Raw genomic sequence first — 21,536 nt, 5'->3', positions numbered from 1 at the left:
GGTGTGTCGTTTTCACAGCAACGGTGAATGCACAGGTTGTAATTAGGGTTTATTTGGTTGATTGAGCTGTGTCGTGTTAGAGAACCAAACATTTCTACAGGTCTCCGTAATAACATGCTAGAAAAGCTGCCCTTAAGTGACATCTGGCCAACACACACACACACACACACACACACACGTCTGTGTGTATACAGTATGTATCTGCCACCTAAGGTTGCATACGTCTCACAACTACATTCAAGGAACTTTGTGGTTTTCAACATGATGGCAATGGCCTTCTTTCTTTCTTTTTTAAGGCACAGATGCTCTGGTACATACATACTATAAAAATATCTGACACCAGCTCCATTTATACTGTGGCCCCAATCTATAACGTCATACCACTAAGCCCTACTTTGGGCCTTTACACTGCACTTAAAGTCCAAAGAAGATCCTGTATAACAGCCTCCAGTAAGTCACAGTGTGTAAGTTCTAACGCGGCGTGGCACATGGCAATTGCAAGTGTTCCACTTTGTCCTCCTGCGGTACCATGCATGTAGTCATTACAACACACAAACACACACACACACACACACACGAGTGAAAGCTGTCAGCAGACTATTGGGCGACGGCAGCAGCAATTAGTAACTTAACAAAACTAAAGGGGCGTCCCAGCCTAGGACAAGTCTCACTTCCTCCAAAAAAAAGTATAAAGAGGTCAAGATGTGTTGAAAGGTGGAGCAGACCAGATGTGTAGTGCAACTGAACAGCAAAGAAATGCTGTCAGGATTTCAAAACCTGTTGCAACTCATTGATGTCACGTGCCAGAAAAAAGCCAACAGTACTGTCCAGGACATAGAAAGACGAACCAGAACAACAGAACAAGGACTCTCTCTCTCTGTCTCTCTCTTTCTCTCTCTCTCTCTCGGTCTCTCCTCCTGACGCCAGTGAAATGCTCATGAAGTTTGATTTCTAGATCCAACCAACGGACAAAGTAGACTTGTCTTTATAGCTTGACATCAGCTGACAGAGCTTTATGGTGAGAGAGAGGACTGAGCTAGTTTGTTTGCTTTTTTTAAAACAAGGTACAGACAATAACACCAGGGTGGAAAGTTCAGGTTAACTGGCAGGCCGCTCCGCTCTGGACTTTCCAGCACTTGTCCTATCTGAATATGAGCAGTGTAAATAATACATTAGTCACCAAAACACAATACTATCAGGAGCGTGTGTGTGTACCGTGTTACACCTGCACGCACACACAGAATTTGAAAGGGCTGGTTACTGTAAGTTAATAGTGATACTATTATTTGACAATCTCATACAAGGTCCACTGAGCAACATTTTTGATCGTCCAATTTCTATTTTCTCTGAGCAAATCTGCAGGAACGTTAAAGAAAGATAAATCTTCAAGAACCAAACAGCTGCTAAATGAACATTGCGGTAAGGCCACTTTGTCAACTGCTGTTTCCATGATCAAGAATGAACTACATTAAAAATCACAACAGCTTCTGGTAGTTGATTGGTTTGGCAGAGTCAACATTTGAATGCTGGACAATTCTTTAGCTACACGAACGCGATGAGAAATACTTGCAAACGACGAACCGGAGTTGAGCAAGTAGTAAACCCAGGGGCATGAAATGTAGGCTATAGAGGGCGGCTGTGGCTCAGGAAGGTAGAGAGGTTGTCCACAAACCGGAAGGTCGGTGGTTCCATCCGTTTTCCCCCAGTCAGCACGCCAAAGTGTCCTTGGGCAAGACACTCAAGCCCTTAAATTGCCTCCGACGGCTCTTCCGGCGGTGTATTGAATGTGACAGGAAGAGCGCAGTTTGATTTCTTCTCCCTAAACACTAAACTGTGTGCAAGTACATTGAGAACCACCTGAACACCAGTCGCCCACTCAAAGTCAAACGTACTTTGGCCGATCGACTTTCTGCAATTCAGCTCAACGGAAATAAGATTTTCATAGACCCGTAAAAGAAGACACCTTGCAATAAGACCCGGGCGGTTCTTGCAGAATAGTTCCTCTCAGAGACCTCCATCAGAGCAAAAAAAAAACATAACCATCATTATGCTTTAAGTATGACACTCCTGATCGTCATGCCCATGCTCTTCCGAACGGATGGGACTCGATGGGTGTTTCTGCCCCTCAACGCTGGTCGGTTCTCCTCCACTGTGCAATCACGCACCGGTCCAGCTGTTCCTCAGTGACTGCAAACACACAACAAGGAGCCCACCTGAACCAAGTCACAACCCAAGGTCCCCTCGGAGTCGTTCACAACGCATGGATGGACCCGCCTGGCCGTCACGCGCTTCACCATTGCATTGGACAACTTGAGTTAATCAAAAGCCGCGCGCGCGCGCGCGCACACTGACACTTACATTTCAAAGCCTGGATGAGCGCTTTTCCGTCCTTAATCAGCTCCTTGATGAACTTGTTGGTCTTGTCCAGCTCCAGCTCGTGGGACTTGAGTCTCTCCCTGAACTGCGGGCTGTCCAGGTAGCAGTCGCTGAACTCCAGGGCGGGTAGTCCCATCTTCTTCTTCCTCTTCTTCTTCTTCTTCTTCTGCACCAGCACCACGACCAGACGTGGACGACCCGGCAAAACGCTCCGAGGAGGAGGAGGAGGAGAGAGCCTGAGCTGCTGCTGCTGCTGCTGCAAATGATGGACAATCCACTTTTCAACCACACTCCAGTTGCCACGAGCAGGAGTTTCTCTGAGAACAGTCGCAGGTCCCACCACACGGCGTCCGGCAGCGGAATTTAAAAAAAAATAATAATAAAAAATTTAAAAATGTAAAACTCAGAGCATGTTCGGTGCGATGGTTTGAAGGAGAAAAGACGTGCCCCGCTGCCTCCCGTCGCTCAGGTGGACCGGTGCTGCGTCCCTCCCCTCGACCGAGTCATTCTGCAGGACGGACGGCGAGGAGGGAGGGATGGAGGAGAGAGAGAGAGAGAGAGAGAGAGAGAGAGGGAGGGAGAGAGGGAGGGAGAGAGGAAGTCCGCGACAAAACAAGACCACACGGGCTCGCGGACGCGCCGTCTTCCCTGGGCGGTTTTTAAAAGCGCACTGCTTCCCCCCACTACGCGACAACCCCAGCTCGTGTCAGCGCCGCAGACCGACACCGACCTACCCCGACGCGGATAATCCCCTGACGGACGGACGTGTCGACCAATGACATGTTCCGGACCCGCGGCGCTGAAACCCCGTTTGTGGGCGGGGTGTGTGCGGCGAGAGCGACTCTGGAGCAAAGATGAGGGGAGGGGAAAGCGAAGAGGGCTCACTCGGTTCGAGAAAAAGCTGTTCGAGGAAAAACAGACTTTGGGCTCAAACTCCTGCATTCCATCACCCGGAGCTGCATCCGTCTGGGTTTGCATGTCAAGAATGAAGGAGGTTGGATCAACAAGGCCCATGTCAGCGTCTCTCTCCTCACAGCAAGGAGGTCTCTGGTTCCACTCCCGTTTCCAACCACCTTTACACTTCTTGGCCCTGTGATGGACTGGCGACATGCCCAGGGTGTACCCCGATACCTCTCGCCCCAAATATCAGCCACGATTGGCTACAGCTCCTTCGTGATCCTCAAACGATATAAAAGCGGTATAGACGATGGATGCATATTTCATGGCTCAATGGGGTCGACTACGTGGTATGATGCCATCGGACACGTGGGACAAGTATCCCAAGCTCCCAGTATAGGAGAATCCATCATGAACAAGTCTGGGGCTTGCATTCGGGTGGTCACCGACCACTGCTACATGCAAGTGACCCAGAATGGTGACAACCACTACAGGGTGGTTAGTTTGCCACACCTGAATCCTGTTTGTTGCAGTCCTTCATTCGCACTTGCATCTCACAAAAAACCTAATGATCATGGAACAATTACCTGCTTATTGTTGTTACAGTATTTACCACTTTTCCACTTGCAACTTGCTGGTGAGCAACACGGACATTTTTGATCTGACAAGTTGCCCTAGATTGCCTGAATACTCCATGAAATTAGGTCCTTTAAGGCTAGCTTGTGTCAGAGTCCCTTCATAGGATGAGGATGTAGCCCCTCGTCTAGGAAACAGCAAACGTATAAAGTGGAAGTTGGGCTCGAATCAGCATCTTGTGGGCTACACAACACCTATAAATATTTATATTCTACACATATTGCCAGGTCACAAATTGCATGCAGCTGTTTATATACAGTCTATGATGTAGTCTAGGAGGAGTTGCCATGGAACAACAAAAAAGTAGAACTGCAGGCAAAGATAAACACACACTTTCCCATATGACCACATGATGAAAGGAGTGTAAGTGCAACTGCAGGGCTCTCAGCTGGGGGTGCTGTATTTGTACAACACTATAAATGTGTATGGAGTATTACATCTCGCCAAGCACAGACGACCTTTGCATGCAGCAGGCACTGGAGCCTGGTTGGTGGGAGGAGACGCTGATGTCATTTCAGCCAAAGCGGGGAATTTCTGCAGAGCAGAGTCTGCCTTGGATTATAGGCAGACTCGGCTCCGCCTCCTCCTCCTCCTCCTCCTCCTCCTCCTCCTCCACTCTCTGGCGCTCCCTGTTGGCACGATGCTGCTCCACAACAGATTTTCATTCATTTGGTCAATTTTAAGCGGCTCCATGCTGTTTGAAATTGTTGTGGTTCATACACTGGGAAACACTATAGGCAGCGGGGAAAAGAACTCTAAAGAACTAATTTTCTGATTAGATAAATGATACAAAATAGTTAGATTCAGTAGCCCTAAGTTGTACTAACTGTACTATTATTACTATTAACTTACACTAACCAGGGTCACTGCTACTGCTGCCTTAACATTAAGGTGCCGACTCCTCCTCTATTTAAAAACTGCATGCAATGTTATGGACACATAGGCACAGTTTGCATTTGGGGTTGTGGCATGAAAACAGCTCAGATTTAGACATGCTACTTGTTCTGCCAACGCAGAGCACAGCGTGTGGTCGCCTGCTCATTTCTCCATCTGTATGCACAAAGATTTTACAGGAAGTCGTAGTATGCCCTGCTGCTGCTGCTGCTGGTGGTGGTGTGCGTCTTAATTGTGAGAGGCTCATTGAGAGACCAGAATTGACCAATTAAAATCATGTACTGGTGAGTAGACATGCACTTGCTTAAACACAATAATTAAAAAGTGATGGTGACTGGTCTTAAAAAAGACTGAATAGACAGAATATCAGCCTAAATCAAATGGTTAAGCCCAATGTTTCAACCAAATTAGCATTGATCTGAAACAGAATACAGAAAAAAGAAAACCCACTTATTTTCCTTTATCCAAAAGCCATGTCTTCTCAAAACCGAGATCTGTTTAACTTCATAAAATTACACATCAATCACTTCTCCATCACACAAACCACTCCCATCCTTAGCTCGTTTAATGTAGTTATGTTATGTTAAGTCCACAGAAGGACAGTGAAGCCAGAGGCCTTTATACTTGTTTTGTGTTCTCAGCCAGTGTTTCCTGTATTGGGGAGTCAGAGGCTGTCTTTCTTCTCAAAGCATTGAGGCAGAGAGAGTCGGTCGGCACTGATATAATCAGGACACTGGCAGGCCACTGTCTGGCCGACACTAATGTCCAGAGCACAATATCCTTTCATGGCCATGATGAATGCAATCATTGTAGGAGGATTATGTCTTGGTTTACACGGCGTTCTCTCTTGTACACTGAAAGGCAACTGGACACTGGAGTCAGATTTCTTGTGTGTCCGAACGTGCTTGGCGAATAAGGCTAATCCGTTTTGTACATTGGGTTTGTTTGTGCTATTTGAGGAAGATGGAGGTGATGCTGAGATGCAACACTGAGGTGTACATGACTGCAGGATCAGGCCAGGGCTACTGTGTGCTCAAACGTCCGGTTTTGGTGAAGACAGTTTGGGCAAACAACTCTTGTTTGTACTCGCACGTACTGTTTATTGGAACGTTGTCCAACTACAGTGAATTTTGCAGTTTCACATTTTTCGCAGCAGGGTCTGGCTCAAATAGTGGCTGCAGCCGCTGGCTGTGGCTTCTCCCGTGGAAGCCACTGATCTGCGGCCGCAGCCGCCGACCGGCCACAGCGGATTGCTGCTGTTAATGGCGGCTCCCACTGACCAGTCACAGTCACACTGCTGTGTGCTGATCAACCGCAATTATTCATCGCTGACACCGACATCCATTATTCATTACCGACTTGGATTTTCATCTGTAAATACTTTTTCTTGAACACGATACCTAGTGTTGAGTGTTTGTCATGTAAGATGAAGAAGTGCTTTTTTTTTTATAAGGATTGAAAAAGGGGGAGACCAAAGGATGCGAAGGGCCCGATTCCTGTTTTCCTGTGTTTGCTTTATGCCCCAATATGACTAAATCCGGCCCTGCCTGAGATTTTAGTTCCGTTCAGAGAGTTGACCTATTCCACCACCTCCTGGTCAACCGAGGAAAAGGCAGCTAATTCCAAGAGGTGCTGCGTGGCTTATCAATTAAAATAAAAGAAAATGTCCTATATGGGAAAAATTGTGCCGAGAAGAGCTCGGCATAGCTGTTAGACCGAGGCTGCCTCTCTGAATAATTCACGCGGCCTGCCCACTACTGCTGTTTATTACCATGCGAGTGTGAGACAGACAGTGAGAGTGAGCAAAAATAGATCCTGAGATTGCTGCCCAATCTGCCCGTCCCACGGCACATATGCAAAGACAGGAGATGTCTTCAACTTTGTAGCATTCACTTAGAAAGCTGTCACACTGCAGACGGCAAAATTATCAATTACACACCGCTTCATACAGACCCGTCCGTTTCCCAAATATTTCTAAAGTGTGAAGGCCGTGAAGTATCCAAGAGTCCAGACGGCTCACCGTTGCTGCTCGTTCTCTCCTGGTGGGATTCTAGTTACAAAGCAGAGGCGCTTAACTGACGACCGTGCTTTCCCCCCTTTAAACCAGAAATCTGAATCTGAATCTCAAACACCATCTTCCGCCCCAGCCACGTGATTATTGTGACTGTGCCTGAGGACACTGACTCTTTGGATATATTTATTTTTGATGAGTATAGGTATCTTATGTTTTTTTGCATGAATGCGAAGCGTACCCTGTGACCCAACGCACCGTTGGGCGTCTTCTGCTGTGTGCACAGGCCTGGCCTGGCCTTATGCAAGATTCCTTCTGGGAACTCTGGAGTCATTCTCTTTGTGTCTGTCTGTAAATGTTTATATTGTGTTGCTCACCAGTGTCTCCAGGAGGCCGCCGGGATAAGAATGTATCAGTGCTCGGTGAGACAGGCAGCACTGCTCATTTCCAAGTCTGGCATGGACACTTGCGTCACTCTGTCTCTGACTCTCTCTCTCTCTCTCTCTCTCTCTCTCTCTCCCTAGACTGGATGTGCGGCAATTTTGGTCCTGACGTTGGCCTGTTAAAATATGTCCTCTGACGTTGTTAGAAGGGTGGTGAGGTGGGGGGGGGAGGGGGACGGAGGTGGATGGAGGGCAAAAATAGGCCTACTTTGTCAAGTCCCCGAAGCAGCAGCAGCCACTTCTCTGGTGGCGAACACAGGAGGAGCTCGCGGCACAGAGAGGCACCATGAGCTGGTTTCGGCCAAACCGCAGTTAAAAGCGAGGCGGAGGGGAGGACATGCTGGCTCACCCGGGGGGCACCGTCCCGCGACTTTCTCACAGGTAGGCGACTGGCCACAGGTTACAGGAACCTCGATGTTTTGTGGAGTAATCACCTTAGCTGATTCATCGACACACGGTGAATTGGGATGAAAGGGAAAACAAGCTGATACTGGTCTTACTTTAGGGAATTAACTTAGGTGATCTGGCCTTTTTCTATTCTCTTAAAAGATCCCCGTGACTTTTAATGAAACGTCCATTGATCAACCATATTTGATCCCCCGTTGACCTTTACACCATCACCTTCAGCTCCGAACAAACACACAGGTTCAATCCCCTCTCCCACGCATCTGCACCCGGACTCGACCACAGCTCGGACTTTTGACGTCACCCCTCGCCGTCGCCTCTGTCCAAAGGTCCCCGTGGACCAGTCTGCCACGAACTAACCTCTCGTGTCCCGCAAGGCAACATTCGTCTGCGGGTCCACGATCTCGGGAGAAACCGGCTGCGAGTGGGAAGGCCTCGCATTCCTCTCGTGGCTTTGCGCCACTCTGTGTCTCTCGCTTTCCTTCTCCGTCTTCCTGCCTCCCTCCAAAAAAATTCCAGAAACATGTGGGCCAGCTCGGCTGCAACAGCTTTACTCTGTATCTCCCAGCTACAAATGATTTTAAAAAGGAAGAGCAGAGTTGTACAGTATGACCACTGGCTGCTGCCGCTCTGGGATCTCTGCCCTGCAGGACATAGGATAGGGATCGTATTGACATTGTGGCTTTTTAAATTGTGCCTTGTTTGTTTTTGGAAAAGCTCCAGAGGAAGCACACCGTGAGAGGGTAAGAGAGTCGGGGGGTGGCTGCATTTCAAGTGGCTGCTTTTGGTCAAATGTAGGCACAGTGTGTTAGCACAAAAAGGAAAAAGACTCTTGTGTTTCACTTGTGGATTATAATGTCTGTTGCTTTCAGCTGTTGGGCTATTGCAAGTCCTACGCTGGCACTTGCAACATTTTCAGGAGGGAGCAAAAGCCATTACCGAGAAGCGCCTCTCCATCTTCCACTTGTTGTTGACGTTGTCGTCTGAGCTTGCACGGATTCGAGGTGAAAGGTTACATCCAGTCATCTGGAAATCATTCTCACAAACGATAGAATCCGAGGGATGTTCAGTCAGAAAACAAGTCTGGTCATGTGCCGGCTCAGCCGAGCCTCCAACCAGATCAGATCACTACTTCATGTAAAAAAAAGGAAGAATGCTTTTTTTTTTTTTAAAAAAAGAACGTCGACAAACAACAAGACAGAAAGAGGGAGACAGTAACCGAGGGAGGCAGGGGAGGGGAAGCATTTCCCGTAGTTACATCAGACAGGCAGGCGATGTTGCACTCCCATTCCTGTTCTCCCTTGCGCCTCCGACACAGTGCAGGTGACAGGAACGAGCCTCCGGCCGCCTGAGAGATGTCTGAGGGAGACGTCACAGTGCTGCCCCTTGCACCCGCGTCCCTGGATCTGTCCAGGCAGGAGCCCAGGACGCTGACCCGGCTCTACTGCCAGGGCGGAGGACACCACCTGAGGATCTCCCCGGACGGAACCGTGAGTGGTGGGAGGCAGGAGAAAGACCCCTGTGGTGAGGAAGAAATCTTTTTCTTTGATTTGAAAAAAAAAAAAATGATTTTGACCTTTAAACCTTTCAATGACAACTTTAAAATAATGAGGATCAAAGGAAGTTCTCCTGGAGAACCAAACAACTGGACCAGTGGAAAAGGAAGATAATAAAGGCTTGCGAGGAACATGTTTAAAAGTCCTCTTGAGCAAGTTCGGGTAAATCTAGGCACTTACCCCCGAGTGCACATCAGGACGACAGCACCTATATCCCCTGGAAAATGTTGGGCGAATACTCATTTCATTTTTTTATCCTTGACAAGGCAACAACAACAGAAACGCGTTTCGTCAAAAGTTGAAGGGCGTCATATACGTTTGTGTTGCAGACGTGCTCAGGCTGAAGGCTGTGAGCGTGGGAGTGGTGGTCATCAAGGGTGAGATGACAGGACGGTTCCTGGCTATGACCAAAAATGGAAACCTCTACGGATCAGTGAGTTTTTTTTTAACATTTTGCATCAAGCCGTGACAGGAAGCCTTGTCATCCAAAAGCAATTTTCATTCAGTCACATATTAGTTAAGGTATTAAAACGCTGGAAAATCACAGTACCAGATAGTGATAACTTGAAAATGCAATTTCTGAATCATTAGAATTTGTCTGAATTTTTTTTTTTTTTTTTTTTGCCTTACATCAATTAATACTGTAATTTCTTGTGTTACTATCCAGTGAACAAACATTTTACAATAATATTGAATCAGTAGTGTATCGATATTCTAACTGACCACTGTCTTACGGTTTCAGTATCAGGCATCAACGTAGATTCAATACTTTTACCTGACAACATTTAAATGTTGTCAGGTAAGATCTTAATATTTCTGAAATTATTATTGCTGGACATTTGTCCCGCAGACACCCAAAAATCATATCAAACAGTGCATATGAAACAGACGCCACAACCACGGTCTAAAAGACTATCCGGCACCTGACATTAGATAAATCTTTAAAATGAATTTACAGAAATAATTGGAAGACCAGCGATAAAAAAACTTTTCTTCTGGTCTTCTCTTTTTCTCCTCTGTCGTCTCAGCAAACCCTGAACGACGAGTGTTACTTCGTGGAGAAGTATGAGGAAAACCACTACAACACATATTGCTCTCAGAAGTACAACTGGTATGTTGGGCTGAAGAGGAGCGGCCGACCCAAAGCAGGACCAGACGCCCACTGGGGTCAGAAGGCCGTCTTCTTCCTGCCAAGGCCTGCAGGCAACATGTAAAGTGTTTCCCATTTAAAGGTCAATCAATTACATGAATACAGCAGACTGGGGAAGCCTGGGGCAAACACATAATACTGTTTTATAGAGCTCTGCTTCAATATTAATAACCAATGAATTAGTTTATTCCACTTATTTATGCAGGGATTGTGTTACCAGGCCATTCCAGCTCAAGTAAAGAGTTCATATATTGAATACTTTCTGCTCCTAATCACACATACACCCACTCACAAGCAGACAGCAAATGTGTGTAGTATCAGTTCGTGTCAGTCTTGATAAATGAGTGTTTACTTTGAACTGGGGTATGAAATACCACTGCTGGAAGACAGCAATGGACCGGTTTAACAAAGACATAGTTCTACAGTTGGTCACGTCTGGCCCAAAGGAAACCATCAAAGCAACAAACAAAAAAATGCCCACCATCTGGCTTTGAATTCAAAACTTCAGCAAGCAGATTTTTTTTTTAGAATATTAGTGTCATAATTATTCCAGTTGCTCAACAACAGGCCTCCTCCAATAGGGTAGTTGGCGGTTGACTGGATGACAAACGTCAATGTTTAATCACCATTCCCGTGAAGGAACGTCAGCAAATTTTTTTCAAAAGCTCAAGTTTCTTCACTTCAGGTCAACTGTGTGGGAATTTTTTTTTTGTGTGTCCCCACAACAGTTGCTGAAGTGATGCTCTCATTAGCCATGACAACACAACAATATTTGAATGGTTACATGATTATATCATATTACTATTATGTTGTTGTTATGTGCCCAGGTCAGCTGACAGTCTTCAGTTGTAGCAAGGCAAATGTGAAAACTTTCTTTCAGTAGTCGATGAACGTATTAAGGAGTTGTGTGTTCAAAAGAGGGGAGGAACAAAAGGAAGATGCTCACGTTGGATGATTTGATGTTAGTTATGAGAAAAAAGAGACAGACCAAACACTGACCTTTCTGACCCACAGGGTTTCTGCGAGCTAATTCGCTCTTCTTCTTTTTGATGAAACACATGTTGCTGAAACATTAAACTGGGTCTAATTACTTTTGTGAATATTTATTTAGAACATATTATTTCTACTCTAAGATTTACGTTGTGATAGTAATATACATTTTCAGAATAATTTATACATATACACATATATATATTGTATATATATATATATATATAAATAAAGGTAATGCTTCCATATGTTCACCTTTGTATTGTTTTTAAATATATGAAATAAAATGTGCATTATCATCCACTGTACCAATGCCTGACTATTGTTTCTTTTAAAAAAAAACTGCATTTGAATAAATTCCTGTATATTCATATGTCGAAAGGAGTATGTATTGTGTGTGCGTCTGTGCATGTTTTTCAGACTTTACACATGAACATCTGTTTCTGTTCTTAAATTAACACTCTTACTGTTACAGATGTTTACCAGATGTTTACTTTACTCCTTCAGACAGGCATAGTGTTTGGCCACAAGGTGGCAGCATTGCGTTAGGTTCAGATGTGTTTTTCACAGGATGGCACCAAGGGCATCAACAGCTCCAGTGTTTTAGGCCTGGTTTATTATTATTACATGTTCAGGTTTCTCCCCAAATCCCATTAAAAATAAATCATATGTTAATAAAAGGTAATTTAAGAAGCCACATGGCTGCCAACAATAGCATGTGTTTAACCATGTGTACGACTGTATATGGGTTATGACACATGACACACATGTCTGGCATATACAGTTGTTCAAAAAAGTATAGTAAATGCAATGTAAAATGAAAATATGTAATAATAATAATAATAATATTGAACGCATACATAAGACTTGCAATTTTAGAGAAAAACAAACAATTTTGCAGTATGTTTCTAATATATTAGTTAACTTAGGATCATTTCTCACCCCACAGCTTTTATTATTCTTTGCTGAATATATGTAAACCATATTTTTTGTTCAACTGTTTTTTTTTTATTTACAAAAAAAACAACGACAAATCTTTAAATTAACAAATGCTGTGTTTCAGTTTGTCTTAACTCAGGAATGTACATATAGTACAAGAACTGCATAGATAAAATAAGGTACATGAAGAAATTGTGATTTGAATCTTTGAATTGAGGGCTTTATTGAAACTTTAAGCAGAATAAATATTGATGATAAATCAATAAAGCTGCTAAGAAATATATGTATATTTTTAAATGCTTCAGAGCTCTGTGGGTTCACCGGTTTAGTGGAACCAATGTGAAGAAATCAAATTACAAAAAGCAACTGACACACAGGGTGATGAGGGCCCCTGTTGCTCTCGGGCCCCTGAGCAGATGCTCAGTTTGCCTGGTCGGTCATTCAGCCTTGTGAACTACAGTTACAGTGAATACTTTCTGCTCTCCAGTTGAAATTATTGTGACCATAAAGTTGTGACAGATGATACCAGCACGATGAACTCTGTTCACCCCGATCAAGCATTTTTCTTTCTCTTTTTTTTACCACATTTTCTGGAAGCAATGGCATTCTTGTTCTAATCCACACTTAATGTCTAACGGCTGAAACAGAACATTGCCTGAAACGCTGTTTCAGAGGCTGCTTTGCCAGGAAAAAAAAGATGCTGGAAGAAACACTGGAACGTGGTTTAAGATGTTTAGGAGGAGTGGAGCTTATTCATGGCTCCAACAAGTTCCATATTATTGTGGGATTTAAACGGAGTTAGCAGAGAACACTGCAATAGGATTAATACCTTTTCTGAGAACGAGTGTGAAAAGTTAGTATTCTTGAATTGAGCAATTGTTCTAGATTTTTGCCAAATTTTGAAAAATATACAGTACACCTTTCAATTGTACTGTGCATCACCTTGTTTATTTTTCTGACAACAGCATGTAGAATAGTCACATTCACTTGAACCTGCTAAGAAATAAAACATTGACATTCTGCATTATCATACATTCTGCTGTACAGCTTGAATGAATGCAGCACTTGTGTGACAGTATTATTGCAACACAGCCTTCATAAATAAAAGGTACTTTTACCACCACTGGCCTACTGCATAATCAGCTTTTAATACCTTTCCTTCAGCTATACTTTCTTTTTTAATTTTCTCCTAAAAACCAAAACAATTTCAACTCATTGTAAGAAATCGTAAATGAATGAAATTGTACTTTGTGACACAACCACAAAGTGATTAAATAAACGGACCAAATCTTCTTGATGAAAAACTTAGAAAGTAAAGTTTGTAAGTATTCTTTCTTTCAAAAGTGTTAAGTCTGGAAAAATAAAGTAAGAAAAAGAGACGAAAAGCAAAGGCGACTATCTGGCAATTACAAAACCTGCAACCTCTCGTGTACAGGACGTTCTCTCTCCGCTCACCTTCTGTCCAGCAGGCCACTCTATAAACCAATACAACACAAGGACAAGCACGCACGCACACACACACACACACACACACACGCACGCACACACACACACACACACACACACACACACACGCACACACGCACACACGCACACGCACACACATGCACACACACGCACACACACGCACACACACACACGCACACACACGCACACACACGCACAGACACACACACACACACACACGCACACACAAGCCTGGTTGGCCGTTGGCCTGCAGGGCTGTGCAGGGCAGGAAGGGAATCATTCACTGTAAACTGAACAAGGACTAGCTTCCTCTGGGAGTCCCCTGGCCTGACTGCAGCCAAGATCCATGCAACACAAACCACTCTACCAGACACACACACACACACACACACACACATGCGCGCGCACACACACACACACACACACACACACACACACACATGGACACACGTAGATCAACGTGTACACACCCTGGAACTGGGACACATTCTCTCATCTGTTACTCGTCTCCCTTTCCTCAATTCCGTCTTTCTTTACTCTCCCTTCCTGCCCGTCTCTCAGTTTCCAGCCTCCTCTAACCTCCGTCGCTGTCTTATTGCTTTCTCCTCATCATTTGCCCTTCGCCTTCCGCTCCTCTCTTTTTGTTCCTCTCTGTTAGTATCCCTCTGCAAGTTTGGCCACCCTGTCTTGCAGTACTTCCCGTCTGTTATTGCGTGCACAAATCTATGCGGATACGTTTCCTCTGTTTTCTCGATGACTTTCCTCCTTGCGATCCTTGCATCAGAGAAGTTCCCACAAATATAAGGTCAGAAAATGCACAATTAGACAGTTTCATGACCCAACTAACTGGGGATTGTGTTTAACAGCGCAATGCTGGCTTAAAGGGTAGCAGGCGTCTCTTTAAACCTTCTCCAATAAAAGATCCAGTGGGCTAAATCGTACCAAATAATGACCCATGATGAAGAAGGATAAAAACTAAAAAAAAGTCACTGAAATCCCACGGTTGCTCTGCTCCACCCCTCTCATCCTGTCCTGGTGGCCTCATCATGAAATCAGAAATGCTTTGTCAACGTTGCCGTATGCATGCTATTCCCTTCACCTTTGTCCTCTGCACAAGCAACCACACACACACACACACACACACACACACCCACAGTAACGGAAACAGGGGATGCATATCTGTCAGCTGATCCAACTGGAAATGCTGACATTGGTCTCCCCATCTGTTACTGCCCCCTGAGACGACGGAGAGGAAGGGAGACAGAGGGAGATGGACAGGGAGGGGGGGCGGCAGAAAAGCAAGAAGGAGCATTTCGACGAAGCCGGACATTTGCCCCGGATGCTTGTGGTTGGCCCTGCAGCGACTGTTTTTCTAATACGTGATTTGTGCTGCATAGACACATTCTGAGTGGGGGCTCCAAACATGCAGCTTTCCCACCGAGCGAGAGCGAATGGCATTTGTCGACCAGTAGAGCCTTTAGGATCCAGCCACAACACACGGCGGAAGACAAACTGGATACAGGCCCTGGTTGTTTCTCTGCGAGTAGGGAAAGAAGAAAGAGGGGCTGGAATAGTTTTTTGAAGTCCTGAGCGAAATGTCCATGTCTTTTCGGTGTGATATATGTTTTGGACGTTCTTCATATGGCACTCATTTGTGTCGTCCCTCTGCCATTTCACGGTGGCACGTGACTTGAAAGTGTGTAAACGGAGAGTTTTTGTGCTCTGAGGTTGAATTAATCAAAGCAGACCCATTGGATACTTTATCCGTTCACTAGCAGGCAGTGCTGCACATGTAACAGACGGAGCGGGTATGCCAGTGATGTGGTCGGGATCATTTCTTTTTTTTTTTTGGAATTGATTGATGATTTGATCAAAGCCCTTTTTTCGTGTGAGTTTGACGACCAGCGACTTCAAATAACCCCGGGGGGGGGTGTATATATATATATATATATATATATATATATATATATATATATATATATATATATATATCCTTCTTTTCTGTGTCACTGTTAAATTTTTTGTAATTGAATGTAATCTAGGGTTTTGTAGTATGATCCCAAGATGATGTTCTTGCTTTGGTGATGAAGGTGAATGGGGGGTTCTGCCGTTAGACCGAGATCGATCGCCATCATTAGACTCCAAGAAGATTTGGAGGGATCCTTCAAAACAAATGTGAGCGATTAAGGACGAGAGAGATGGGCTGATTGTTTCCCCTGTACTCAGTACGACTTGTACGCACAAACTCCTCTCTCTCTCTCTCTCTCTCTCTCTCTCTCTCTCTCACACACACACACACACACAAACACACGCATGCATGCACACACACACACTTCATCCCTTCGTGACTCTCTAAATCACTGCTAGTACTTCCGCAAATATGGGACAATTGTCATCTATTGTTTCAGTGGTGTCAGCACACACACACACACACACACACAAACACACACAGCTTGTTGAGACCGGAAACTGGCCTGTCTTCTCAGCTGTGATGTCTCACATACACAAATACACTCTCACACACAGACCAACTGCAGCGATGACGCCTGCGATGGTCAAAAATATCCTGAATGGCATAGTTAGCAGTAAAGTCATACCTTTTTTTTCTCTTCTCCTTTCATCCTTTTAACAGCCCGGATTTTTTTTTTTTTACTCTTTGTACAGTACACTTCTGCCACCGCCTGGTACCAGGACAGATGCAGAACACACTTAGACACCAAATGATTATGATCAGTACCCGTGAAAACCGCGGCGGCCGATGTCTTTGCAAACAGCACATTACTCAGCATCCTATGGGAACCTGAGCTCAGGCTGCATCCACTGAAAACGCCTTTTTTTATGACGGGCGTCTTTCAAAGTGTCTGTGACGTTTTTTCGGACTTCCTGGTGACGTTCAGAATGAGGGGAAAAGAACGTTCTGTTCAATTGCTAAAGAATTATTCACGTCTTCCCCTTTACAGCGTCAAAATAGAAGCCGGAACTTCAGGCACAACATGACAAGGAAGAGAGACTTGAAGACTCCTCATTCCTGATTTTCTGGGAAATGTAATAACCGATGATGATGAGGATGATGGTGATGATGATGATGATGATGATGATGATGATGATGATGATGATTACCAGATATAACTAAAAGAAGGAAACAGCATGTAACCAGGAATTCCGCTCAGAATTGGAAAATGAAATGCAGTCTGAGTATTTTTTATTTTAAAAATATACCAGGAACATGTGAAGTGCATCTGTTGTCTGTCGTTGTCACTGACTTTAATATTTGTGTATTTAATGTCATTATGTGTCATCGTCATGCCTTTTCAATTGGAGCCGCAACTGTAATTTTAACTAGTTACAATGTTCAATGAATCTTAAGGTAATGTTTAAAAAAGAGAAAGACCACTCCTGTTACATCCAAAGAAGGAAGGCATGACTGCATGTGTGTCAAGGACATGATGCAAAAGACATTACAGTATCCTCTTTCCATTTCCTGGAAGTTGTCACGGAATAATTCTTTTTCTGGCAGTGAATGCGTAAGCAAAGCCACTACACCCACTCCTTTTCTGCGCCGCTGCCCAGTCTCCTTTCTGGGAAAGAAGTGTCCAAGTTTGACCTCTTATCTCTTCCGCTTTCCTCTCGCCTTCCTGTCATTCAGAACATGAACATTTAAAAAGAAAAGAAAAAGAAAACACCGCGTCCGAGCGAGGGAAAAATAGATATCTGAACAAACAATTCAGGCCTATTTATGGAAAATACCTCACATTCCACACACCTTAGATATCTCACAGGGGCCTGGCTGTGGCTGTGACCGTGTCATCGCAGGATACCTTGGCTTCCTCTCTTTTGCCTTCCATCTTGCTCACACGCCCCCCCCCCCCCCCCCCCCCCCGCCCCAGTTTTTATTTCCTCTTTCTGTTTTTAGGCAACATCCTACCCAGACCAAAGGAGCAGCTATAATTGTTCTCCAGTTCTCCAGAAAGAATGTTTCAAGCATGCCAGGCTTTTGAAGTGGCCCATTGTCCGTTGACCTCAGTAGTTGAGGAGGTGATGGAGGGAGGGAGGGAGGGAGGGAGGGGGTCGAGGGAGAGCTGGAGAAGTGAGGACTAATGGAAAAAGGTAGCGGAGAGGACAGAAGAGAGAGGGAAGGGGAGAGAGAAGCGACGAGAGATGAGTGAAACTTGAGAAAAGGAGAAACTAACGTCGCTTATCAATACTACAGGGTCATGAACGTCCCTGTCGACAAATAAGTGTTTGTGAATCGAACGACAGTTGGTTAGCGCGATTGCCAAGCTGAGCTCATGCTGTTGAATATGGATCTAAACAAATGACGCTGACTGAACGTGACCATAAAAACCTGTAGTTGCCACACCGCGTGTGGCAACTACAGGTTTTTATGGTCATAGGCGTCATAGGCGTCATAGGCAACTGGACATTTTGAAGAAATGTTCACGCGGTTGTTATGACTGTCACACATATAAATACACCTGCAATTATACAGTGATTTTGAAAAAGAAAAGTACATTCTGTGCAATCCCCTTGGTCTTATAAAAATGCAATCAAAGATCTGGATGTAGTTCCTGATACGATGAGCTACAGGTATAGTCGCAGTTGCAGCAGCTGAATGAGACGGAAAGAAACGGGCGAAAATCGGAGGGAAGGTGTCAAAGGATCATTTCGGTGCACTGCCAAAAGCTGAATGAAACTGTGCTCTTCCCTGCGAGGCGAACGCTCGGCGTGACCACGGTGCAAAGTGCTGCCCCAGATGGACTGCAGCGCCAGCGCCGTTTTATGTTCGATTTATAAGGGAAATGCCTTCGAGCGCACACGCTCTCCGAGTTGTTTCACAGCTTCATGCTGCCGTCCTGCGTCCACCTGCCCAGGGCTCCGGGTACAGAGACGACAGGAGGGTGGAATCGAACCTGAGCTTTTATTTTCAGACCTCTCTCCCTCTGTTCCGGCCCAGCGATTTTCGTCTGTATAATTTGACCAAAGATGAATGCCAAGAACATCTCGCTCGAAATAGCGCGTCACTTACTGTAACAGAGCGGTGGGATGGTTTGTCAACTGCTCAGCACATGAAGCGGTAAACACGACTGAGCTGTATTTTACTTGAAGTTGTGTAGAACACACTGCCGCCTCCGTCTTCTCTTCAAAAGCAACTGCTTGTTTCTGCAATTTTGCTAGTCCAGCGCCAAATGTTACTCTTTTGCACTCAAACTACAAGCTGTATTTACATGTGTCTGAAAGCATAATGATATTAAAAAGTATTCACAGATACCTGTTGAATGGCCCACAATGTGTCTTTCATCATCCCTGCACTCTTTGGGTACAAATATGCTTGGAATGGAATAATTGATGGAGTGGATGCTGATGCAGGAAGACGGAGAGGTAGTTATTATCAGAGCTCAATATTGAGGAGACCTCTGGTTCGCTACAAGGATCAACAGGTTCACAGCGCGTCGCGTCCCAACACCTGTCTCCGGTCTCTGTGGCGTGTTGAGCTCGGTCGGAGTAATGTCGTCATCTCGCCGCGACCATGACAACTCCCGAGACGGCCCACCGTCTGTTTGGGCTTGCCACAGATAAGATGACCTCGCTTGGCGCCTGAGAAAGCTCATCTTAAGAGTTTCTCAGCAGGACAGGACGAAAACATTTTGAACATTTTGAAATTGGGATTTTGGATCCCATCTTTAAATGTTGACCATGATCCTGTTACACTTCACGTGTTGGTGTTTGTGCGTCTGTGCGTGGCACAGATGTAGGACAGACGACTTTCAGCAGCCATTCAAAAACATTTTTTAACCGCACAGCTTTCGTAGTCATTCCTACACTAACTGTGTCTCTCCTCCTCCTCGTCTCTCCATTTAACTCCCTCTTATTCAAAAACACAGAGTACTTGCTCCACACACACACACACACACACACACACACACACACACACACACACACATACACGCACACACACACTCTGCCATGGCCCAAGGCACACAGTGTACAGTTACTCATATCCCCAGGAAACGGAGGTATGACATCACCTTATTATCTTCTGTGGGCCCATGGGAAGACCGGAGGGGGGAGAGACTGAGAGAGGGAGATAGCAATAGAGAGAGAGAGAGAGAGAGAGAGAGAAAGAAAGAGAAAGAGAAAAAGGAAGGACAGAATGAAAGGTCCAAGAAGAAAAGACAAATAAACAAAGATAAGAGGAAAGAAGGAGAGGCGAGATGTTCCCATGCAGATGTGTCAAAAGTGATTCTGCGTCACAGCAGAGTGTGTTCAATTATCTGTTTATCCCTTACACAAGCTTTAAAGCTGTTACTGTCAATCACACACACACACACACACACACACACACACACGAGTACACAAGACTCCCCTTACATGGTACGCATTAAAAACAGAGATCTCCGAGAACAATCACTGCGGTCGGAGTAATAATCCTAGTTATGCGTGCTCTGAAAAAAAGGTCACGTCGAGGAAATAAACAGTGTGCTGGTTTTTATTACTCACACATGACCAAGAATCACTCATTATCAGGGCTGACAGTGCACCGGGATCCAGTCCTCGCCTCTTGGATAAGACATGTTACTAATGTGGGAAAAGTTGTTTGTCCGTCAGTCCATTAGTATGAAATACAAAATACAGTTTTTTCTCCTAACCTTTTACAGATGAACTGTAAAGTCACGTCTTGAGACACCAATACTCACGAGAAAGCGTTTTATAAAGATACTTGCAAATGTATGTTTATTTGTTTGCCCTCATTCTGTCTCCATAGTTCATAATAGCCAGTACTCCTGCACAACAACCCCTAGTGAGTATATTCAGTACGTATACCTGTGTTGAGGCCATAGACTTGTATATACAGATGGACAACGCATCTCTACTTCCTCCCATTTTACAAACATGAAGCCAAAGTATCAGACATACGGGTTCTGCCATCTTGCACCGTTGACAGAGTCTGCACAGATGTGACCTTGGGAGTGGCCGAGGTCCCGCCGACACACGTGCTGGACCAATAGCGAGTCAGTCTCTGGGCGTCAAATCTTGATCTTTAATAGCATCGAATTACTAATTGCTAACATACAGGAACACTTGAACATTCATCGACATGATGAGAACTATACCTACCATGACAGAAACCATCTTTGGGAAAAATTTGCTTAACATCCACTTTTTTTTTTATTTGGCCCATGTTCCATTCACTTACATGGAGGAGGCGGGTTTTATGACCTATACTGCAGTCAGCCACTAGGGGGCGATCAAGATAATTTGGCTTCACTTTTGGGACGCTGTCACTTCGTCCATCTTTATACCTGTGGTTTTCAAATGTTTGATCCAGTAAACGGATATAAAGTACAAAAAAATTGTGTCAATATAGTTTAAGAGAAGTAAATGAACTACCAGCCAAAGTTTTGCTGGCACGAATGTAAAGGGGTTGTATGAATCTACCACTTAACTCCAGGCTAACAATGCATTAGCAGCATAAAAATATCTTTCATTTATGTAATTTGAGTGGAAATTGACAAGTTCAGCACCTACAGCCAATTGTGTGCTATAGTGAGAGGAAATAACACTGTTTGAACACACGCCCCCCTGGTCCCAGACGCTGTACAGTCAGCCTGTTCAAACGTAAATTGGGATTCATCTTCATCTAAAATCGTCTGCTCGCTTCAATTGCGCTCGCGCAGAGAAATTCAACGGAAGTGAAAGTGCCACATAACACGAGCCGTCGGTTTTAAGATGCCACCCAGGTTTAAGAGTTTGATGGCAGCAGTATAAATAAC

General features: G+C 44.8%; 2 protein-coding genes across 6 annotated transcripts in view; one reads left to right on the top strand and one right to left on the bottom strand.

Annotated features, from left to right (window-relative positions):
• LOC118300637 (rho GTPase-activating protein 26-like) overlaps nt 1–21,536 on the bottom strand; it is a 149,916-nt gene that overhangs the window by 69,453 nt on the left and 58,927 nt on the right. Inside the window, exon 1 of one of the 5 annotated variants that reach the window (XM_035625214.2) lies at nt 2,359–3,153. The exons of 3 other annotated variants lie outside the window; for them this stretch is intronic. In XM_035625214.2, coding sequence (XP_035481107.1) covers nt 2,359–2,512 — 154 coding nt within the window. In that variant the 5' untranslated portion in view covers nt 2,513–3,153. Of the gene's footprint in view, nt 1–2,358; nt 3,154–21,536 lie in introns of those variants that run through there. One more of the 5 variants, XM_035625215.2, reaches the window with a different exon arrangement.
• On the top strand, nt 7,472–11,666 carry LOC118300639 (fibroblast growth factor 1-like). The gene is made up of 4 exons (XM_035625221.2): nt 7,472–7,638; nt 8,981–9,186; nt 9,548–9,651; nt 10,247–11,666. Exons 2-4 carry the CDS (start codon nt 9,018–9,020, stop codon nt 10,430–10,432), a joined length of 459 nt encoding a protein of 152 aa, XP_035481114.2. The 5' UTR covers nt 7,472–7,638; nt 8,981–9,017; the 3' UTR covers nt 10,433–11,666.

The sequence above is a fragment of the Scophthalmus maximus genome, chromosome 2, assembly GCF_022379125.1.
Source record: "Scophthalmus maximus strain ysfricsl-2021 chromosome 2, ASM2237912v1, whole genome shotgun sequence".
NCBI lineage: Eukaryota > Metazoa > Chordata > Actinopteri > Pleuronectiformes > Scophthalmidae > Scophthalmus > Scophthalmus maximus.
The sequence above is the reverse complement of the archived record's forward strand: the minus strand, read 5'-3'. Positions and strand labels throughout refer to the sequence as shown.